Source organism: Marmota marmota, unplaced genomic scaffold (assembly GCF_001458135.2).
Source record: "Marmota marmota marmota unplaced genomic scaffold, marMar, whole genome shotgun sequence".
NCBI lineage: Eukaryota > Metazoa > Chordata > Mammalia > Rodentia > Sciuridae > Marmota > Marmota marmota.
In genome coordinates, this window is record NW_026000082.1 from 19594014 (window position 1) to 19609688 (window position 15675).

At 41.4% G+C, this 15675-nt stretch overlaps 2 protein-coding genes across 2 annotated transcripts in view; one reads left to right on the top strand and one right to left on the bottom strand.

The window, feature by feature from the left end:
- The window catches only part of Prdx1 (peroxiredoxin 1), an 11145-nt gene extending 1302 nt beyond the window's left edge, over positions 1-9843 (top strand). The window contains exons 2-6 of the mRNA XM_015485079.2: positions 1198-1314; positions 3594-3747; positions 4083-4205; positions 4458-4588; positions 9518-9843. Coding sequence (XP_015340565.1) covers positions 1209-1314; positions 3594-3747; positions 4083-4205; positions 4458-4588; positions 9518-9603 — 600 coding nt within the window. The 5' untranslated portion in view covers positions 1198-1208 and the 3' untranslated portion in view covers positions 9604-9843. The remainder of the gene's footprint in view (positions 1-1197; positions 1315-3593; positions 3748-4082; positions 4206-4457; positions 4589-9517) is intronic.
- Positions 9844-11124: 1281 nt separating this feature from the next.
- On the bottom strand, positions 11125-15617 carry Mmachc (metabolism of cobalamin associated C). Its single transcript, XM_015485078.2, has 4 exons — positions 15464-15617; positions 13251-13445; positions 12267-12419; positions 11125-11802 (listed from the first exon to the last, which is right to left on the bottom strand). The coding sequence occupies exons 1-4, from the start codon at positions 15542-15544 to the stop codon at positions 11386-11388; spliced, it is 846 nt and encodes a 281-aa protein (XP_015340564.1). The 5' UTR covers positions 15545-15617; the 3' UTR covers positions 11125-11385.
- Positions 15618-15675: the final 58 nt, after the last annotated feature.

A 15675-nucleotide genomic window follows, 5' to 3' on the forward strand; every position in this document is an offset into this window, starting at 1 on the left:
CCCTATTTAGAATTGTCTATTCCTCCCACGCTCCCCCCTCCCCACCCTTATTTGAGGCAGGATTTCACTAAATTGCTTATGCTGGCCTTGAATTTGCCTTAGTTCCAAGTAGCTGGGATTACAGGCGTGCTCCCCCGCGCCTGGAACCGACGTTTCTTTCGGTTATGGTATTATGAAGGAAAAACTTTGGGATTTGGAAAATTAGTTTCTTGAGGCTTTCAGACTGATGACTTAGTGATTTAAGTCTCAACAACTTATCTTGGTTTTGACCTGGGTGAATCCAGCGCAGCGTTGCGTTTTAGCAATAAATTGAATCTTGTTTGCTTCTTTTAACGCCAGGATTTTGGTCCTGAGGTCAGAAACTTGTTTTTTTAAAGGACTTCTGCTTAAACACAACACCTAAAATTTTGAAACTGAGTAGATGCCAATATCCTGGCCTTGCCTTTTAAAAAGTTGACTTTATTTATTCGTTTTAGTGGTGGCAGGAAAAGTTACTCTGAGCCTCACACTTGAATAGGCTTTCACTGAACTACACTCCAGCCCTGGATTGGGTTTAAGATTATATTATCTCTTGGACAAATCTACCTGGAGAAAGGACAAATGTCATCCCACATTATGAAGGCAAATGTAGGCACAGTTCAAAGAAAGGCAACATGACTCTTTTGGGGAGCCAGGCATTCAGTGTTTGTGGCATTATGCCATTTGGGTTCTGGTCTGAATCTCCACCTCCTTCCCTCTCTGTTTCTTAATAAATGTGCAGAACAAAATGCCATTGCACAAATAATGGTTCAGTGAGGGTGATGGAGGTGACTTCAGTTTATAAAGAAATTGCTGAGCTATTTTTAATTGAAAATAAAGGCTGAGATTCAGAGGTTTGTATTGGTCCAAAAGTTGGAAAGCTTTAAAAAAAGTGCATATATATTTTTTAGTTACCTTTATTTTTATGTGGTGCTGAGGATCAAACCCAGCACCTTGCACATGCTAGTCGAGTACTCTACTGCTGAGCCCCAGCCCCTGAAAATCTCTTATTTTGACTTGACTGCTAGCTTCTGCTTCTTACTAATATAAAATTTAATATTATTCAGAGCCACTGGACAATTCTTTGATGAATCTGTAGCTAAGTTTCTATGTTGGTGAAGGCTGTTGGCTATCTGGAACAGTATGACTTGTTTCTAATTCATTTGTTATGTTTTCCAGCTGATAGCAGGATGTCTTCAGGAAATGCCAAAATTGGGCACCCTGCCCCCAACTTCAAAGCTACAGCTGTGATGCCAGATGGCCAGTTCAAAGATATTAGTCTATCTGACTACAGAGGTAAGAGTAATTAAGTTGGGCTCATTAAAATAAAATCTTTTTTTGGGAGGGGGGTACTAGGATTGAAATTGGGTACTCAGTACTCAGCCACATCCACATCCCCAGCCCTAATTGTATTTTATTTAGAGACAGGGTCTCACTGAGTTGCTTAGTGCCTCACTAAATTGCTGAGGCTGGCTTTGAACTCATGATCTTCCTGCCTCAGCCTTCTGAGCCACTGGGTTTACAGGTAAAAAAAAAAAAAATCATTTTATAATCTAGGGATGATTTGTTAGATTTCCCTGTGTTTCTTATGTTTGACTATAAAATGTTTTGTCTCCTAGGACAGTCTTCAGAGAAAAAGGCTTTAACCTTTATGTTGATGTGATTATCAACAGGAGAGATATCTTAGGTCAAACCTTTATACTTTTGGAGAAAGTATGCTTTTTCATTTTGTGTGGACATGCTAGCTTAATTACCTTTTCAGTGTCCCTTTTCAATTACATTAAGGGAAACATTATATCTTGTATAATAGGACTTCTACATTTAGTCTGAGAGCTCTTTGGAGTTGTGATTTTGCTTATTTAGTTTGTGAAAGGTTTGCATCACAGATCTTACATTATTATGTAGAAATCTTAGGCACATTCCCTTCACTGTTTTACCCCCAGGGAAGAGTTCATGATGCAGTTGGAACACCTCCTCTTTCTGTTGTCATAGTTCCATGCAGACACTTGCCAAGTTCTATGGAGACTCTTCCATTCTTGACTTGAAGTCCCAGAGCAGCTTGGTCTTCTGGGACAATTGAGGTTATAGAGTCCTTAGAATATAAACCTTAAATATAGTTGTCAAGTGTACCTTTCTTGGGTGGTATAGTTTCAATTCCTGACATCAGCTATTTTTGAAGTGGGAGTCTCACTGTGTTGTCCAGGTTGGGCTTGAATTCTTGGGCTCAAGTGATCCCATCTCAAGTAGATGGGACTATAGGTGCATGCCATGCCCAGTTGGAGTTAAGCTTTTAGGTAGAACTTTCATTTAGATTTCCTGACATATCACACTTTTTTGTGAGATTAAATAGGGCCCTAGGAGGAAATTTTTCTGGCAAACAAACCACTTTGACACTGGCCCAAAAGCATAGGCATATGGTTGCAGAGCTGCTCTCTACTCTCTAGGGCTTGACCTTCTGAGGCTTCAAAGTGTTTGTTAGGCAAAACCCTGGAGATTGTTTACATAAATCAAAGGATACTTGCTTTTGGAAATAAGTGAATATTTGGAAATGTTCCATGGTTCAACAACCATTAGGTATGGTGAGAGGGTGGCTTCATTGTCATTGTAAAGGTCATCCAGGAGTAATGTCAGTGACTAAAGTAAAATTGTAGCTAGAAGTTCAGTTATCTTCTATAATTCTTTTGGAACTTTTTTGCTTCTAAAAATTTTCTTCTGGGTCTTGTCAGGTTTGTTAGGAAAATATTTATTGTGATTCATGATGAGATCACTTAAATCTTCCTGTCCTGCCTAGCATACACATAGCCTGGGGTTCAATCCCCAGTCACTCATAAAAACACACAAATTCCTACTGTCCCATTACTTGTGATTTATGTTGGAAGAAGTGCAAAGGCTCTGACTTCCTTTTGTTGGTCTTTTACCACATGTCTGTGGAGGAAAACCCACCAAGTAAGCTTTTTCTGGGCATTGTTTTTAAGCACTGGCTTTAGGCTATATAGATAATTGCATCTTTGGTTTTATTTCTTTAGAGAACTTGGGAGTTTATGCTAATATTAGCCACCTGGAGAAGGTAAAAGTTACTATTGTTTTTTTTATGCTGTGTGTATTTGGTGCTGGCACAAACCCCAAGGTCTGATGCTTGCTAGCCTGCTATTATGTTACACTACCTCAGCCCCAGAAAAGATTGAAATTAAGACTGAATGGTGTTTATTCTGTAGCTGGCAGCTAAGAACATTGAAGGAGGGAAATAAAGTATGGAACTAGAAGGAGCTGTTTTTCATTCCTGTCCTTCCTGGTGTGACAGATTATATAAATTGCTGCTTGGAGATATTTTGAACATCTTAGCACGAGAGATACTATGTCTGTCATCACTTAAAAAGACCTCTATTTCTTTAGAAATTTATTTTGGGAGGGATATCTTTATTTATTTATAGGTGGTGCTGAGGATGGAATCCAGGGCCTTGCACGTGCGAGGCAAGCACTCTACCACTGAGCCATAACCCCAGTCCCTTGATTTACTCTTTATAAAGCAAGGAAGTCTGTTTCAATGCTAACCTATGACTCTTTTCTCCTTCCAGGAAAATACATTGTGTTCTTCTTTTACCCTCTTGACTTCACCTTTGTGTGCCCTACGGAGATCATTGCTTTTAGTGACAGGGCAGAAGAATTTAAAAAACTTAACTGCCAAGTGATTGGTGCTTCTGTGGATTCTCACTTCTGTCATCTGGCATGGTAAATCTCTTGGTATATAAGGACATCTTAAACGCACCTGGGAGGCTTTGGCAATAGACTTTCTCAAGTATTGGCTTCTGGGTCCTCACAGAAGAGAATATAATGGTGCTGATCCTCTTATCATTCTAACTGGCAGCAGAGGAGAAGCAGTTTGAGTTGTATCTAGTGTACATTGGTGACCAGCCTTAACTGTTCTCATTCACTTCACTCCTGGGAAAAGTTTGTTATTTTGGGAAATTGGATTGGGAATATGGGGAAGGCAAGGAATATGTACAGTTAATATTCTTGCTGTACAAGAGTTTTGAATGGATATGATTGTGTGTTTTCTGCTGTAGGATCAATACACCCAAGAAACAAGGAGGACTGGGACCCATGAATATTCCCTTGATATCAGATCCTAAGCGCACCATTGCTCAGGATTATGGAGTCTTAAAGGCTGATGAAGGCATTTCCTTCAGGTACACACTTTTTGGGATGGGGGTGGAATTCTGACATTCATCGGGAGAATTTAATTGAAGAAAGCTAGAGCCCTGATTTGAAGAGATGTCTTCCTCATTTTGTTCTTTTACACAGGAGCCTCACTAATGGTAAGGCTGGTATAGTCTTGGAGACTAGCCCATTTTCTTGGGACTTTGAACTTCTGTATTCTAACAAAGCAAAATTTTAAACCTATATTGCTTTTCTCTCATCCTTCAACCTCTTCCTCTCAGGGGCCTCTTTATCATTGATGATAAGGGTATCCTTCGCCAGATCACTGTGAATGACCTTCCTGTTGGCCGCTCTGTGGATGAGACTCTGAGACTAGTTCAGGCCTTCCAGTTCACTGACAAACATGGGGAAGGTAAGCCATCTGCCTGGTAATAAGACAGTAGGGTGGTAAGATGGGAAAGATTGTAGAAACAAAGGCTGTAAAATAAGAAAAGGGTGATTATGTCTAGTCTAGAAATTGAAATCTGGATTACAGTGATTTGTGGAGTTGGGAATAATAGACAAGCTTGAGGAGAATATAAATGCTTTTTGTACCAGCTACATACTTTCCACTTTCACTGCTGCAGTTCTGAGTGAAATGTAGGAGAATCTCAGATGTATTAGGGCAAAACAGAAGGTTGAGAATCATATCTAGAAATAAAGCACACTTTTTTGTTGTTGTACTGGGGATTGGGGCATTTCACCACTAGCTACTTCCTCAGCCCTTTTAATTAATTAATTATTAGTTTGGAAAATGTAGCTCATTCCCCAAGTGAACTGGGTTATGTAGCTCAGTGGTAGAGAGCCTCTGGTTTGATCCCCAATATCATAAAACAACAACAACAACAAAAAAAACAACTTTTTAAAAGCAGAGAATACAAACAACAACAAATGGAAGAATGGAGGAGGGACCCGGACTAGAGGGTTTCAGATAAAAGTAAATTTTTCATTGGAAGTCTCAAGTTCAAGGATAATGCTTTTCTTATAAAACCTAATAAAACCTAATCATCATTGGGCACATCCATCTGTTGGGTTTTAGTCTAATATTTATTGGAGTGTAGGCTCTTTTCCTGTTGCTTCATCATTGGTACTTTTGACTTTTCCCCACTCTATGAGTATAGTTGGTATCAGAGGGGACCACATTATCCTACTCAAGAGTTAGCTTAGTGGGCTTTTTTTCTTTGTAGTGCTGGGGTTTCAACCCAGGGCCTTGTGCTTGGTCAGCAAGCACTTTACCACTCAGCTACACCATAAACCGTAGCTTCCTAACTTAGGTGTTTATTTATTTATTTTTTTGTATTGGGGATTGAACCCAGAGCCACTTAACCAATAAGCCATGTCACCAACCCTTTTTTCTAATTTTATTAGAGATGGGGGTCTCACTAAGTTGCTTAGGCTGGCTTTGAACTTGTGATTCTCCAGCCTTGGACTACCAACCTGCTGGGATTATAGGTGTGCGCCACTGCCTGGCCTAACTAGTTTTGAAGAGCTCAGCTACTGAGGCACAACTTCTGGGTGTTGGGGGAATAGGCTTAATATAATTGAGGATAAGTTAATTCTGATCAAGTGCTACTGACATCAAGTCAAGGACACTGGTGAATTTGGGCAAACTTCTTTCCTACATTTCATTTTCTTTCTCTAGGAGATAAATAATTCAGATTAGCTTTCATTTTTTTCTCCCAGGACAGAGGATTTTTATAATCCAGATATAATTATGTATGTTTGGGAGACCCATTTGGTGCTTGACTTGAATGGAAGGCTGATACTTTGAATTAGTGAGCATTGATACTCACTGATAACCCGGAAGCACCATTTGTAGTAGCACCTGAAGGCATTAAGTTGGAGAAGTTGGAGAATGGAGACTGCCCTCTGGAGGGGGATGAGGTTTAGCTCTCAGAACAGAAGGAGCAGGGAGTAGCACAGTGTATGTGCCTTTTATTGACCATTCCTAGGGCTCTGCATATAGACTGGACTCTTTTTTTTTTTTTTCAATAGCTCACTTATGTATTTTATTTTTATTTATTTAAAAATTTTTTTGATTCGTTTTAATTGGTTATACATGATAATGGAATGCATTTTGACACATTGTGGACTCTTTTTGTGCCAGGGATTGATCTCAGGGGTACTTAACTACTGAGCCGCATCCATAGCCCTTTTTATTTTTCATTTTGAGATGGGGGTCTGAGGCTGGCTTCTAACTTACAGTCCTCCTGCCTCAGTCTCTCAGTCTCTGGGATTGCAGATGTGCACCACTGCTCTTGGCTAGGCTAGATTCTTGAACCCAAGCTTCCATAGTTCTGAATTGGTCTCTTGATTCTCAACTCACTAGAGCAAGCAGATCCCTTTTTTTGGGTAATCAGGAAATGAACCCAGGGCACTATATCCCCAGCCCTTTTTAAGGTGGGCTAGCTCTGAATTTCCAATCTTCCTGCCTCAGCCTCCTGAGCTGCTGGGATTACAGGCGTGTGTCACTGAAGCCCTTTTTGTAACAAAAATTTGAGAGTCTGAGAGTCAGTACTAGCCTAGGTACAGGTATTTTATTTGAATTAATCTTTCATTTTTTCCCCCTCCCTTCAGTACCAGGGATTGAACTCGGGAGAACTTGATCACTGAGCCACATCCCAGCTCTATTTTGTATTTTATTTAGAGACAGGGTCTCACTGAGTTGCTTAGCACCTTACTTTTGCTGAGGCTGTCTCAGCCTCCCAAGTCACTGGGATTACAGGTATGCGCCACTGTGCCCGGCTGAGTTAATCCTACTTTCTTTAAGTACTAATAAACTGTTGGATGGAAATTTCAGGCTTCCCATTTAGTTCTTGTTCCATGTATACCCTATTCCCAGAAAGCTGCTAGCATAATCTGACATCGGAGACCAAAATTATTCTTGGACCAAAAGAGGCTTCCCTCTCTCTTACTTGAGCAAGAGACTCTTCCTGTTCTCTTATCAGACTTTGGTGAATACAGATCTCCTAGAAGGTGATAGCAAATGAAAATGGAAAAATCATCTTGGGGGTCTCTCTTTGTCTGACTGGTCAGACTAGTCCAAGGTCTATTGCTAGTTTGTAATCTTTAGGAAAAGATGAAAGGCTATATTTTCTGCATAAGTGTGTGAATGAGTCAGTCTTTCTTTTTGCTTACCCAAAGGGGTAGAAGGCAGTTTTCATCAATCAAGCCTACCCTTTTATAGTTTAGCAGAATTAAACAATACTGAAGAGTCCAACTGAGGTTATTCTTTCAGATCTCTGAAAGATTGCCAGAGGAAGCAGCAGGTGTTGGGTTTTTTTTTTTTTTTTAATTTTAATGAAAAATTTAATTTTCTGCTAATAGTATAGTAATTTTTAATGTATAATTTTCTGTTCATGAATTACATTTATATGCATACTCATTGCCACTATTTCTAGAACTTTTCCATCATCCCTAAGAATCTGTAACTATTAATTAAAAAAAAAGGACTAAACATGGAATTCCTACATGACCCAGCAATTCTACTCCTAGGGAATATACCTAAAAAGAAAAATGACTCAGATACTTGCACAAGGTGAAAAACAACCCAAATGAATGGACAAATGATGAAACTATTTATGAAGGTTTTTTTTTTTTTTTTTCCTGTTTTGTTTTTCAGTGCTACAGATTAAACCCAGGACCTTGTACATTCTTATCGTTGAACTACTTAGTCCTGTTTATTTTTATTTTTATTTTATTTTATTTATTTTTTTTTAAATTTTTATTTATTTTTATTGTTTAATTTTTGGCGGACACAACATCTTTGTGTGTATGTGGTGCTGAGGATCGAACCCGGGCCGCACGCATACCAGGCGAGCGTGCTACCGCTTGAGCCACATCCCCAGCCCCTCCTGTTTATTTTTAAACAGGTCTCATTAAGTTGCCCAGTATGACTTTGAACTTGTTGTCCTCCTGCCTCAGGCTTCAAGTAGCTGGGATTATAGGCCAGTTCAGGGGGCCTGAACCTAGGAGTGCTTAACCGTTGACCCATATCCCCAGCCCTTTTATTTTTTGAGACAGGGTCTCCCTAAGTTGCTTCGGGTCTGGCTAAGTTGCTGAGGCTGGCCTTGAACTTTTGATCCTCTTCAGCCTCCTGAGTTTCTGGTGTTACAGGTGTGTGCCACTACACCTGACTTGAGCTTTAGTACCAGGAATTAAACCCAGTGGTGCCTAACTGCTGAGCCACATCCCTTGGTCTTTTATTTTATTTTATTTTTTTAGAGAGAGAGAGGGAGAAAGAGAATTTTTTAATATTTATTTTTTAGTTTTTCGGCGAACACAACATCTTTGTTTGTACACAACATCTTTGTTTTGTATGTGGTGCTGAGGATCAAACCCCGGCCGCATGCATGCCAGGCGAGCGCGCTAACCGCTTGGGCCACATCCCCAGCCCCATTGGGCTTTTATTTTGATCCTTCTCCCTCAGCCTCCTGAGTTGCCGGGATAACAGGCATGTGCCACCATACCCGATTTTAAACTTCTTTTTTTTTTTTTTTTTTTTAAAGAGAGAGTGAGAGAGATAGAAAGAGAGAGAGAGAGAGAGAGAATTTTTTATTTAATATTTATTTTTTAGTTCTCGGCGGACACAACATCTTTGTTTGTATGTGGTGCTGAGGATCGAACCCGGGCCGCACGCATGCCAGGCGAGCGCGCTACCGCTTGAGCCACATCCCCAGCCCTAAACTTCTTTTAAAAAGAAATATTTGAGCTGGGCGCTGTGGTATACACCTGTAATCCCAGTGATTTGGTAAGCTGAGGCAGAAAGAATCTGAGTTTGAGGGTAATCTGAACAACACAGTGAGATCCTGCCTCAGGATAGAAAATAAAAAGGGTTGGGGATGTAACATGGTGTTAGAATGTCCCTAGGTTCATTCTCCAGTAAGGGAAGAGGGAAAAAAATATTTGAAGCATACATAAAATTATGCAGAGCATGATGAATACCTATTTACGTACTATTTACCATTCACAGATCTTTGTTTTGCCACTTTTTTTTTTTAAGACAGATTAGATTTAGAAGCATACTTGAGGTGTTACATTAATTTCTTTAACTTTCAGGTGCTTCATGAATGAATTAGGTAAAATAGTATGTTAGCACTGTGGTGAGGATTCAGTTATATTAATATTTGTACATAATTAGCCTTAAACTAGAAGGCTCAATGACAGATTGCAGGTAAGTTTTCTATTGCCTGTGTGTTTAGACTCCATAGGGCTCTGGTTTTGAGGCAATTTCTTGTCCTTGGGAGGAGGGTAGTATATACCACTGAGTAGTTAATTAATTAGTGCTACCTTTCTTTTGCAGTGTGCCCTGCTGGCTGGAAGCCTGGCAGTGATACCATCAAGCCTGATGTCCAAAGAAGCAAAGAATATTTCTCCAAGCAGAAGTGATTGCTGGGCCATCTTAGTACCAGGCTGCAGTGGGCACCCATGAGAACAAAATCTCTTTTGTATTTTTTTCATGCTTAAGACATATAACTTTCCTATAGGGTTGGGGAGACCAGCCTTTCTTCTGTTGGTGGGAATGGCCTGAGCTATACTGTGGGGATGGTCATCTGATGTATATTATGGATCAGTAGTGGGGCATCAGCCCATTGATCCTTTGTAGTTTCTATTAAACTTGAACTGAGACCTGATGATTCTTCATTTTAGAGGAGATACTAATCTTTGATTTTTTAAAAAAATATTTTTATTAGTTACACATGTACATAATGCCTTTATTTTTTATATGGTGCTGAGAATCAAACCCAGTGCCTCACACATGCTAGGCAAGTACTCCACCACTAAGCCACAAACCCAGCCCCTAATCTTTGATTTTTAAGAATAATTTATATATTTGTTGGCTTTCCTTCTTCAGGGGAAAAATAGGGAGAGCTGCCTTAAAAGTATATTGAGAGGAAATACAGGTAGACCCAGTAAATTGAACCAAGTGTACATTTTGTTTTAGTACATCTGGGGGAGAACAATGGGCTCTGTGATAGTATTTGCCCAGGGCACTGCAATTTATGAAGTAGGTTGGGTTGAAGGTTATGTTCCCAATTTACAGAGAGGGCTGTCTGGGAATCAGAAGTTTGGCCTCTCTCTAAAAATGCCTGTTTACCTGCATTGTAGGCCTAGGTCCCTTTGGAAGTCAAAGGGGGAGAGGAAAACAAAACACATGGCTGGTGGCCTTGGGTAGGGCTTATAATAACAGAAATAGTGATCACTTCACCTTCCCTGGTTTCTAGCCATGATATAGGGCAGTAATTATTATTTTTGGGGGGTACTAGGGATTGAACTCGGCATTCAACCACTGAGCCACATCCCCAGCTCTATTTTATGTTTTATTTAGAGACAGGGTCTCACTGAATTGCTTAGTGCCTTTCTGTTGCTGAGGCTGGGTTTGAACTCCTGATCCTCTTGTCTTATTAGTCTCCTGAGCCACTGGAGCTGCATGCTTACATCACCACACCCAACTAAGGTAGCCTTTTTTTTTTTTTTTTTAAATATGTTGTAGTTGAACACAATACCTTTATTTTATTTTTATGTGGTGCTGAACCCAGCCCCTAGGGTAGTCTTTTTTTTTTTTGAGAGAAAAAGATTTTTTTTTAATATTTTATTTTTTAGTTTTCGTCAGACACAACATCTTTGTATGTGGTGCTGAGGATCGAACCTGGGCCGCACCGCACGCATGCCAGGCGAGCATTACCTCTTGAGCCACATCCCCAGCCCTACGGTAGTCATTTTTGACCCTCACTATATAATTGCCCTAAGGGAAACTCGGCAGCCAGAAGTTAGGTTTCTTCTAGGCCCTTCAGGTTAGAGCAGATTCATTATTGAGAATCCTATCTAAGTGTCTTACCACCACCCCTTCAAAACTGACTGGATCTGTGAACAGGATTCCTAGCACCTTCAATAAATATCAACATACCATTTATTATATGCCAGACATTTATTTAATCCCCACAACCCTATGAGGGTACTATTTGGGGATGACTTCCTTGGAGCACACCATAGAAATGGGGCAAGAATCCCATACTCAAGGCTAAGTGCAGATTTGCCTTAACCAAATCTTAATTATTATTGAAAATCTGGACCAAGAAATGGTCATCTTGTACCCCAAATAAAATCTTACTTTTGCCAAAGTCCTAGCAAGTACCACTATAAATGGGATTCCACAGAATAGGGAAGGTATCAAGGGCCAGGGGATACAGGTGGTGAGATGCTGGGGCTGAGCCAGCTCCGTGCACTGCTGGGAATCTGGGACTTCTTTGTGAGTGTTGTAAAGGGAAACTCAGGGAATATAGGGCTAGGCTCTTCTTTGGTCTGGGCCAAACCTAATAGGGCTAAGCGTTGGGCAGGTGGGGTGGAAAAATAGGTTTTTTGTTCTTCTGAGTAACGCTCTTGGGGTGTTACAGCATCCCGGTAAGTCCAATCACGCCAATGGAAATTGAAGCCTTCAAGCAGGGTAATTCGGGCAGCTCTAGAAGGTACACAGTCAGGGGGCTTTTTCCGTGGCAGATCTGGAGTCTCTGTCCCTGGCAGCAGCACGACACCGCGGATGGCAAACCAGCCCCCAAATCGGGGGTGTATGCACACACCTGCTATGTGCTGGGGAGTGAATGAAGAAAAGCAAGGTTATGGAGGTCACCTTGGCCCAAGTACCACCATTCTAAGCTATCCTTGTTCACTTATTTCCCACTAAGTGTACACCCGATGCCAATGCCAATTGTAAAACTGTCCCTCTTTTGTGGACAACCCTTCATAAACTCTTATGAAGAGTATGAGTATGAGGAAGAGCTCCCTTAGGCTAAGGCTCAGTCAACTTCCTAGTCTTATCACTGGTGTCCTGATCATTATGTTGCCTCTTCTATCCTGAGATAGCCTTGTAAGAGACAAGTTTTAAAAACAGACCAGATTTTCTGCTCTGAAACATGCCCAGGTAAACTCTAGAAAATCATAGGGCTGGCCCATGGGCCAGGACATAGCTGCTTTGTGTCAAGGAAGGCAGAGGAATATGGAACTGGATAAGGATATGAGGGCCTTGCCATTTTCTTTCACACTTGCTCTCTGACCTGAGTTCCCCATGGGTCAGCTTCCACATCTTGGCGTTGGTAGTAATAAGCAGCTCCTGCCACATGGGCTGCTGTCTGGGCCAGAATCTTAGGGCGCCGGTTGGGGTATACCTCGTAGTCAGCAATGACTTCCATCTGTAGCTCTGGGAGGCTCTGGGACAGAATTAAGAGGCTCCTGTCAGCATGAGGGGAGTTGTGATTTTATCCCAGGAAGCCCTAATTTGTGTGTTAACACCGTCCTGTCCATGTCTAGAAAAGAAAATGAGCTTAACCTGGGAGGCTCCAAAGTTGGAAAGTTACAGTTCTTTCCAAACAGGGCCCGTATGTATACATAATACAAGGACTTGCTCAGAAAGTCTCCATTGTGAGGAGTGATTTAGCATTGCGCTTCAGACTATCAGTGTAGGGAGATCTACTATGTGTACAAATGTATGTGTATATGAAAGTTTATGGGGCTGGGGATGTGGATCAAGCAGTGGCGCACTTGCCTGGTATGCGCAGGGCACTGGGTTCGATCCTCAGCACCACATAAAAAGAAAATAAAGATGTTGTACACCGAAAACTAAAAAAAAATTCATTCTCTCTCTCTCTCTCTAAAAAAAAAAAGAAAGTTTATGGCGGGGATATATTCTGTCTTCAGAAGGCCCCCAAAACTGCATAAAGCATAAAGGTCAAAGGCAGACAAGAAATGGAGGATGTTGGGCTCATCCTTATTCCACATAGAGGCTAAGCCTGGACTGAGGTTCATATAGTTATCCCCCAATGCAGGGTGAATGGACAGACTTCAGACTGGGGGTCTGGTAAAGGAAGGTGGTAAAACCTGGATATGAAAAGGAGAAATCATAGAATGTCAAGGCTGGTTTTAGGATATCATTTCACATGTGAGGTGGATCCTAGCCCTAGGTTCAGATCCTGTGCTAAGTTTGGAGAAAGTGGGAGCAAGGTTAAGTTTGGGAGCTGGGGCGAAAGTTGACGTTTGCTCACCTGTCTAACACGTCTCAGGTGGTAGGCCACACACTGATCCACAGGGTCAGTTAGTGATTGGAGGTGGTGGCTCTGCAAGAAGGGCTTGAGGGCCTGGTCAAACATGGCCGGTGTGCTGAGTACCAAGAAGGCCAGGGTAGGTCCTGGCAGGGGCAGGTGGAAGGCTGGAGGCAGGAGTTCATTGTACCATGCCACCTAAAACAGAGAAAGTTCAGCCTGACTAACCTTAGCCAGCCCTTACCTCACCAAGTATTCAAAGCCTTATACATTTTGCTCCATCCTCCAACTCCTTCAATAAATTTTCACTGATGCTGTGTAATTGTACATTACATTGTATAGGCATCTCATGTGACTTTGACAGGGACTTATTTATTTGGTACTGGGGATTGAACGCAGGGATGCTTAACCCCTGAGCTATACCCCCAGTCCTTAAAATTAATTAAATACCAGAGATTTAACCCAGGGATGCTTAACCACTAAGCTACATCTTCAGCCCTTTTTATTTTTTGAGACTGGATCTTGCTAAGTTGCTTAGGTACTTGTTAAATTGCTGAGGCTGGCCTAGAACTTGAGATCCTCCTACCTCAGCCTCCCAAATTGCAGGGATTACAGGTGTGCACCACAGTGCCTAGTTAAAGAAGGTAAAGAAGGTCACAACTGTAACAGAGGATGGTTATGATTGAAGAGTAAAATGACATCAGTTTTAGTGAGATCTGGCTGCAATGTAGAGGCAAGATGACAGCAAGAAGGCTATTAAAAGTAATCCAAATAAGAAATGGTGGCTTAGATCAGTGGAATGGAAAACAACGGACTTGGGAGACTCAGGAGATGAAGGAATTGGTGGTTGATTGGATGTTGGGGTGACAAGGTGAGCAACAGCTTAGGTTGGTTGTCAGGCCTACAGCTGGCTCTGTTCAGTACAATATTCCCCACTACCCAGGTCTACCTGGTTTGCCAGAACATTCTCACTGTGCCCCCACACATGCCATCCATCACTACACTACCTCCATGCTTTTACACAAGTTTGTATATTAGATGTACACAATCCTCCTTCCTTCCAATATATCTGTTCATATATAGCTCTTTTTTTTTTTTTTCCCTTGCAGTGCCTATGATTGAGCCCAGGGCCTTATGCATGGTAGGCAAGTGCTCTTCACTGAGCTATAATCCAAGCCCTCAATTTCATTTTTTTTCTGGCCAATCCTTTCTCAAGACAGACCCAACCTATTTTTTTTCTATATATCTATATCTATATCTATATCTATATATATATATATATCTAGATATATATAGATATATATATATATATCTTTCCCTCAACACTGTTGTAGACCTCTCAGTGGAATTAGTGGGAAGTAAGCTGCCTCTTAAGCATCAGGCAAATGGCTCAAGCAGAGTTACCTTATGTGTCTTTAACATTGTGACTTAAGCAAGCTCAATGCACCAAGCACTAATGTGAGGAAAATGGACTTATATGTAGCTCCATGTGATGACAGATGCCGGTAATCCCAGCAACTCAGAAGACCAAGACAGAAGGATCACAAGTTCAAGGCCAGGTTGGGAAAATTAGACCATGTGTCAAAACAAGAATGTAAAAAAGCGTGGGGATGTAGCTCAGTGGTAGAATGCCCCTGGGTTCAATCTCCAGGGTCGATCTATCTATCTGTATTATATAAAAATATATAATATATAAATAAAATAAATAAAGGAAAAAGAAAACACTTATGTAAAATGTGGGGGAAGGGAAGGCGGGGGTGAGAGACATCTGTGCCAGGCGAATGCACATAATTTCTATATCCAGCACCAATGGTTAGTAGCATCATGAATTATCCTTCTGTTGGAAGACAGAACAAAACAGCCTATTGTTTCTTGTTCAACACCAGGGAATGCCTTTCCCTCCTTGGCTGATCTAAATTATAATCATGCAAACCTTCCATGCCATGTCCTTTCCTAACTCCTTTAGGAAGCTTCTAAGGAGATTCCAGACCCACGGGTACATGTTTTCTCCTGTTAATTATGGTTACAGAATCCCATCCTTTAGTCTGGCATTATATCGGGGTAAAAGGACAAAAGTGTGACACACTGTTCCAGTCGTCAGATGGACACCGGGCCGGAGGAACTTGGGGAGGATAGGAAGGTTCTCGGGCTTCACGCCGACTCCACCAAGGCCAATCTTACACTTCTTCCTAGAACCGCAGGAGGGATAAACCAACCTGGAAGGGGTAAACCTCGAAGCCAAAAGGACACAACGTGTCCTCAATCTTCTGCTTCAGTTCTGCGACATGAGGCTCCATAGCGCACGCAACACGCTGAGCTTGCTGGGGAATGGAGTCTAAAGAATAATTGTGCCGTTAAGGTTCAAGGTAACTTGGACTTCATTTCCCAGGAGCTACTGGGACCAGTAGCGGCAGAATTGTATGCATCT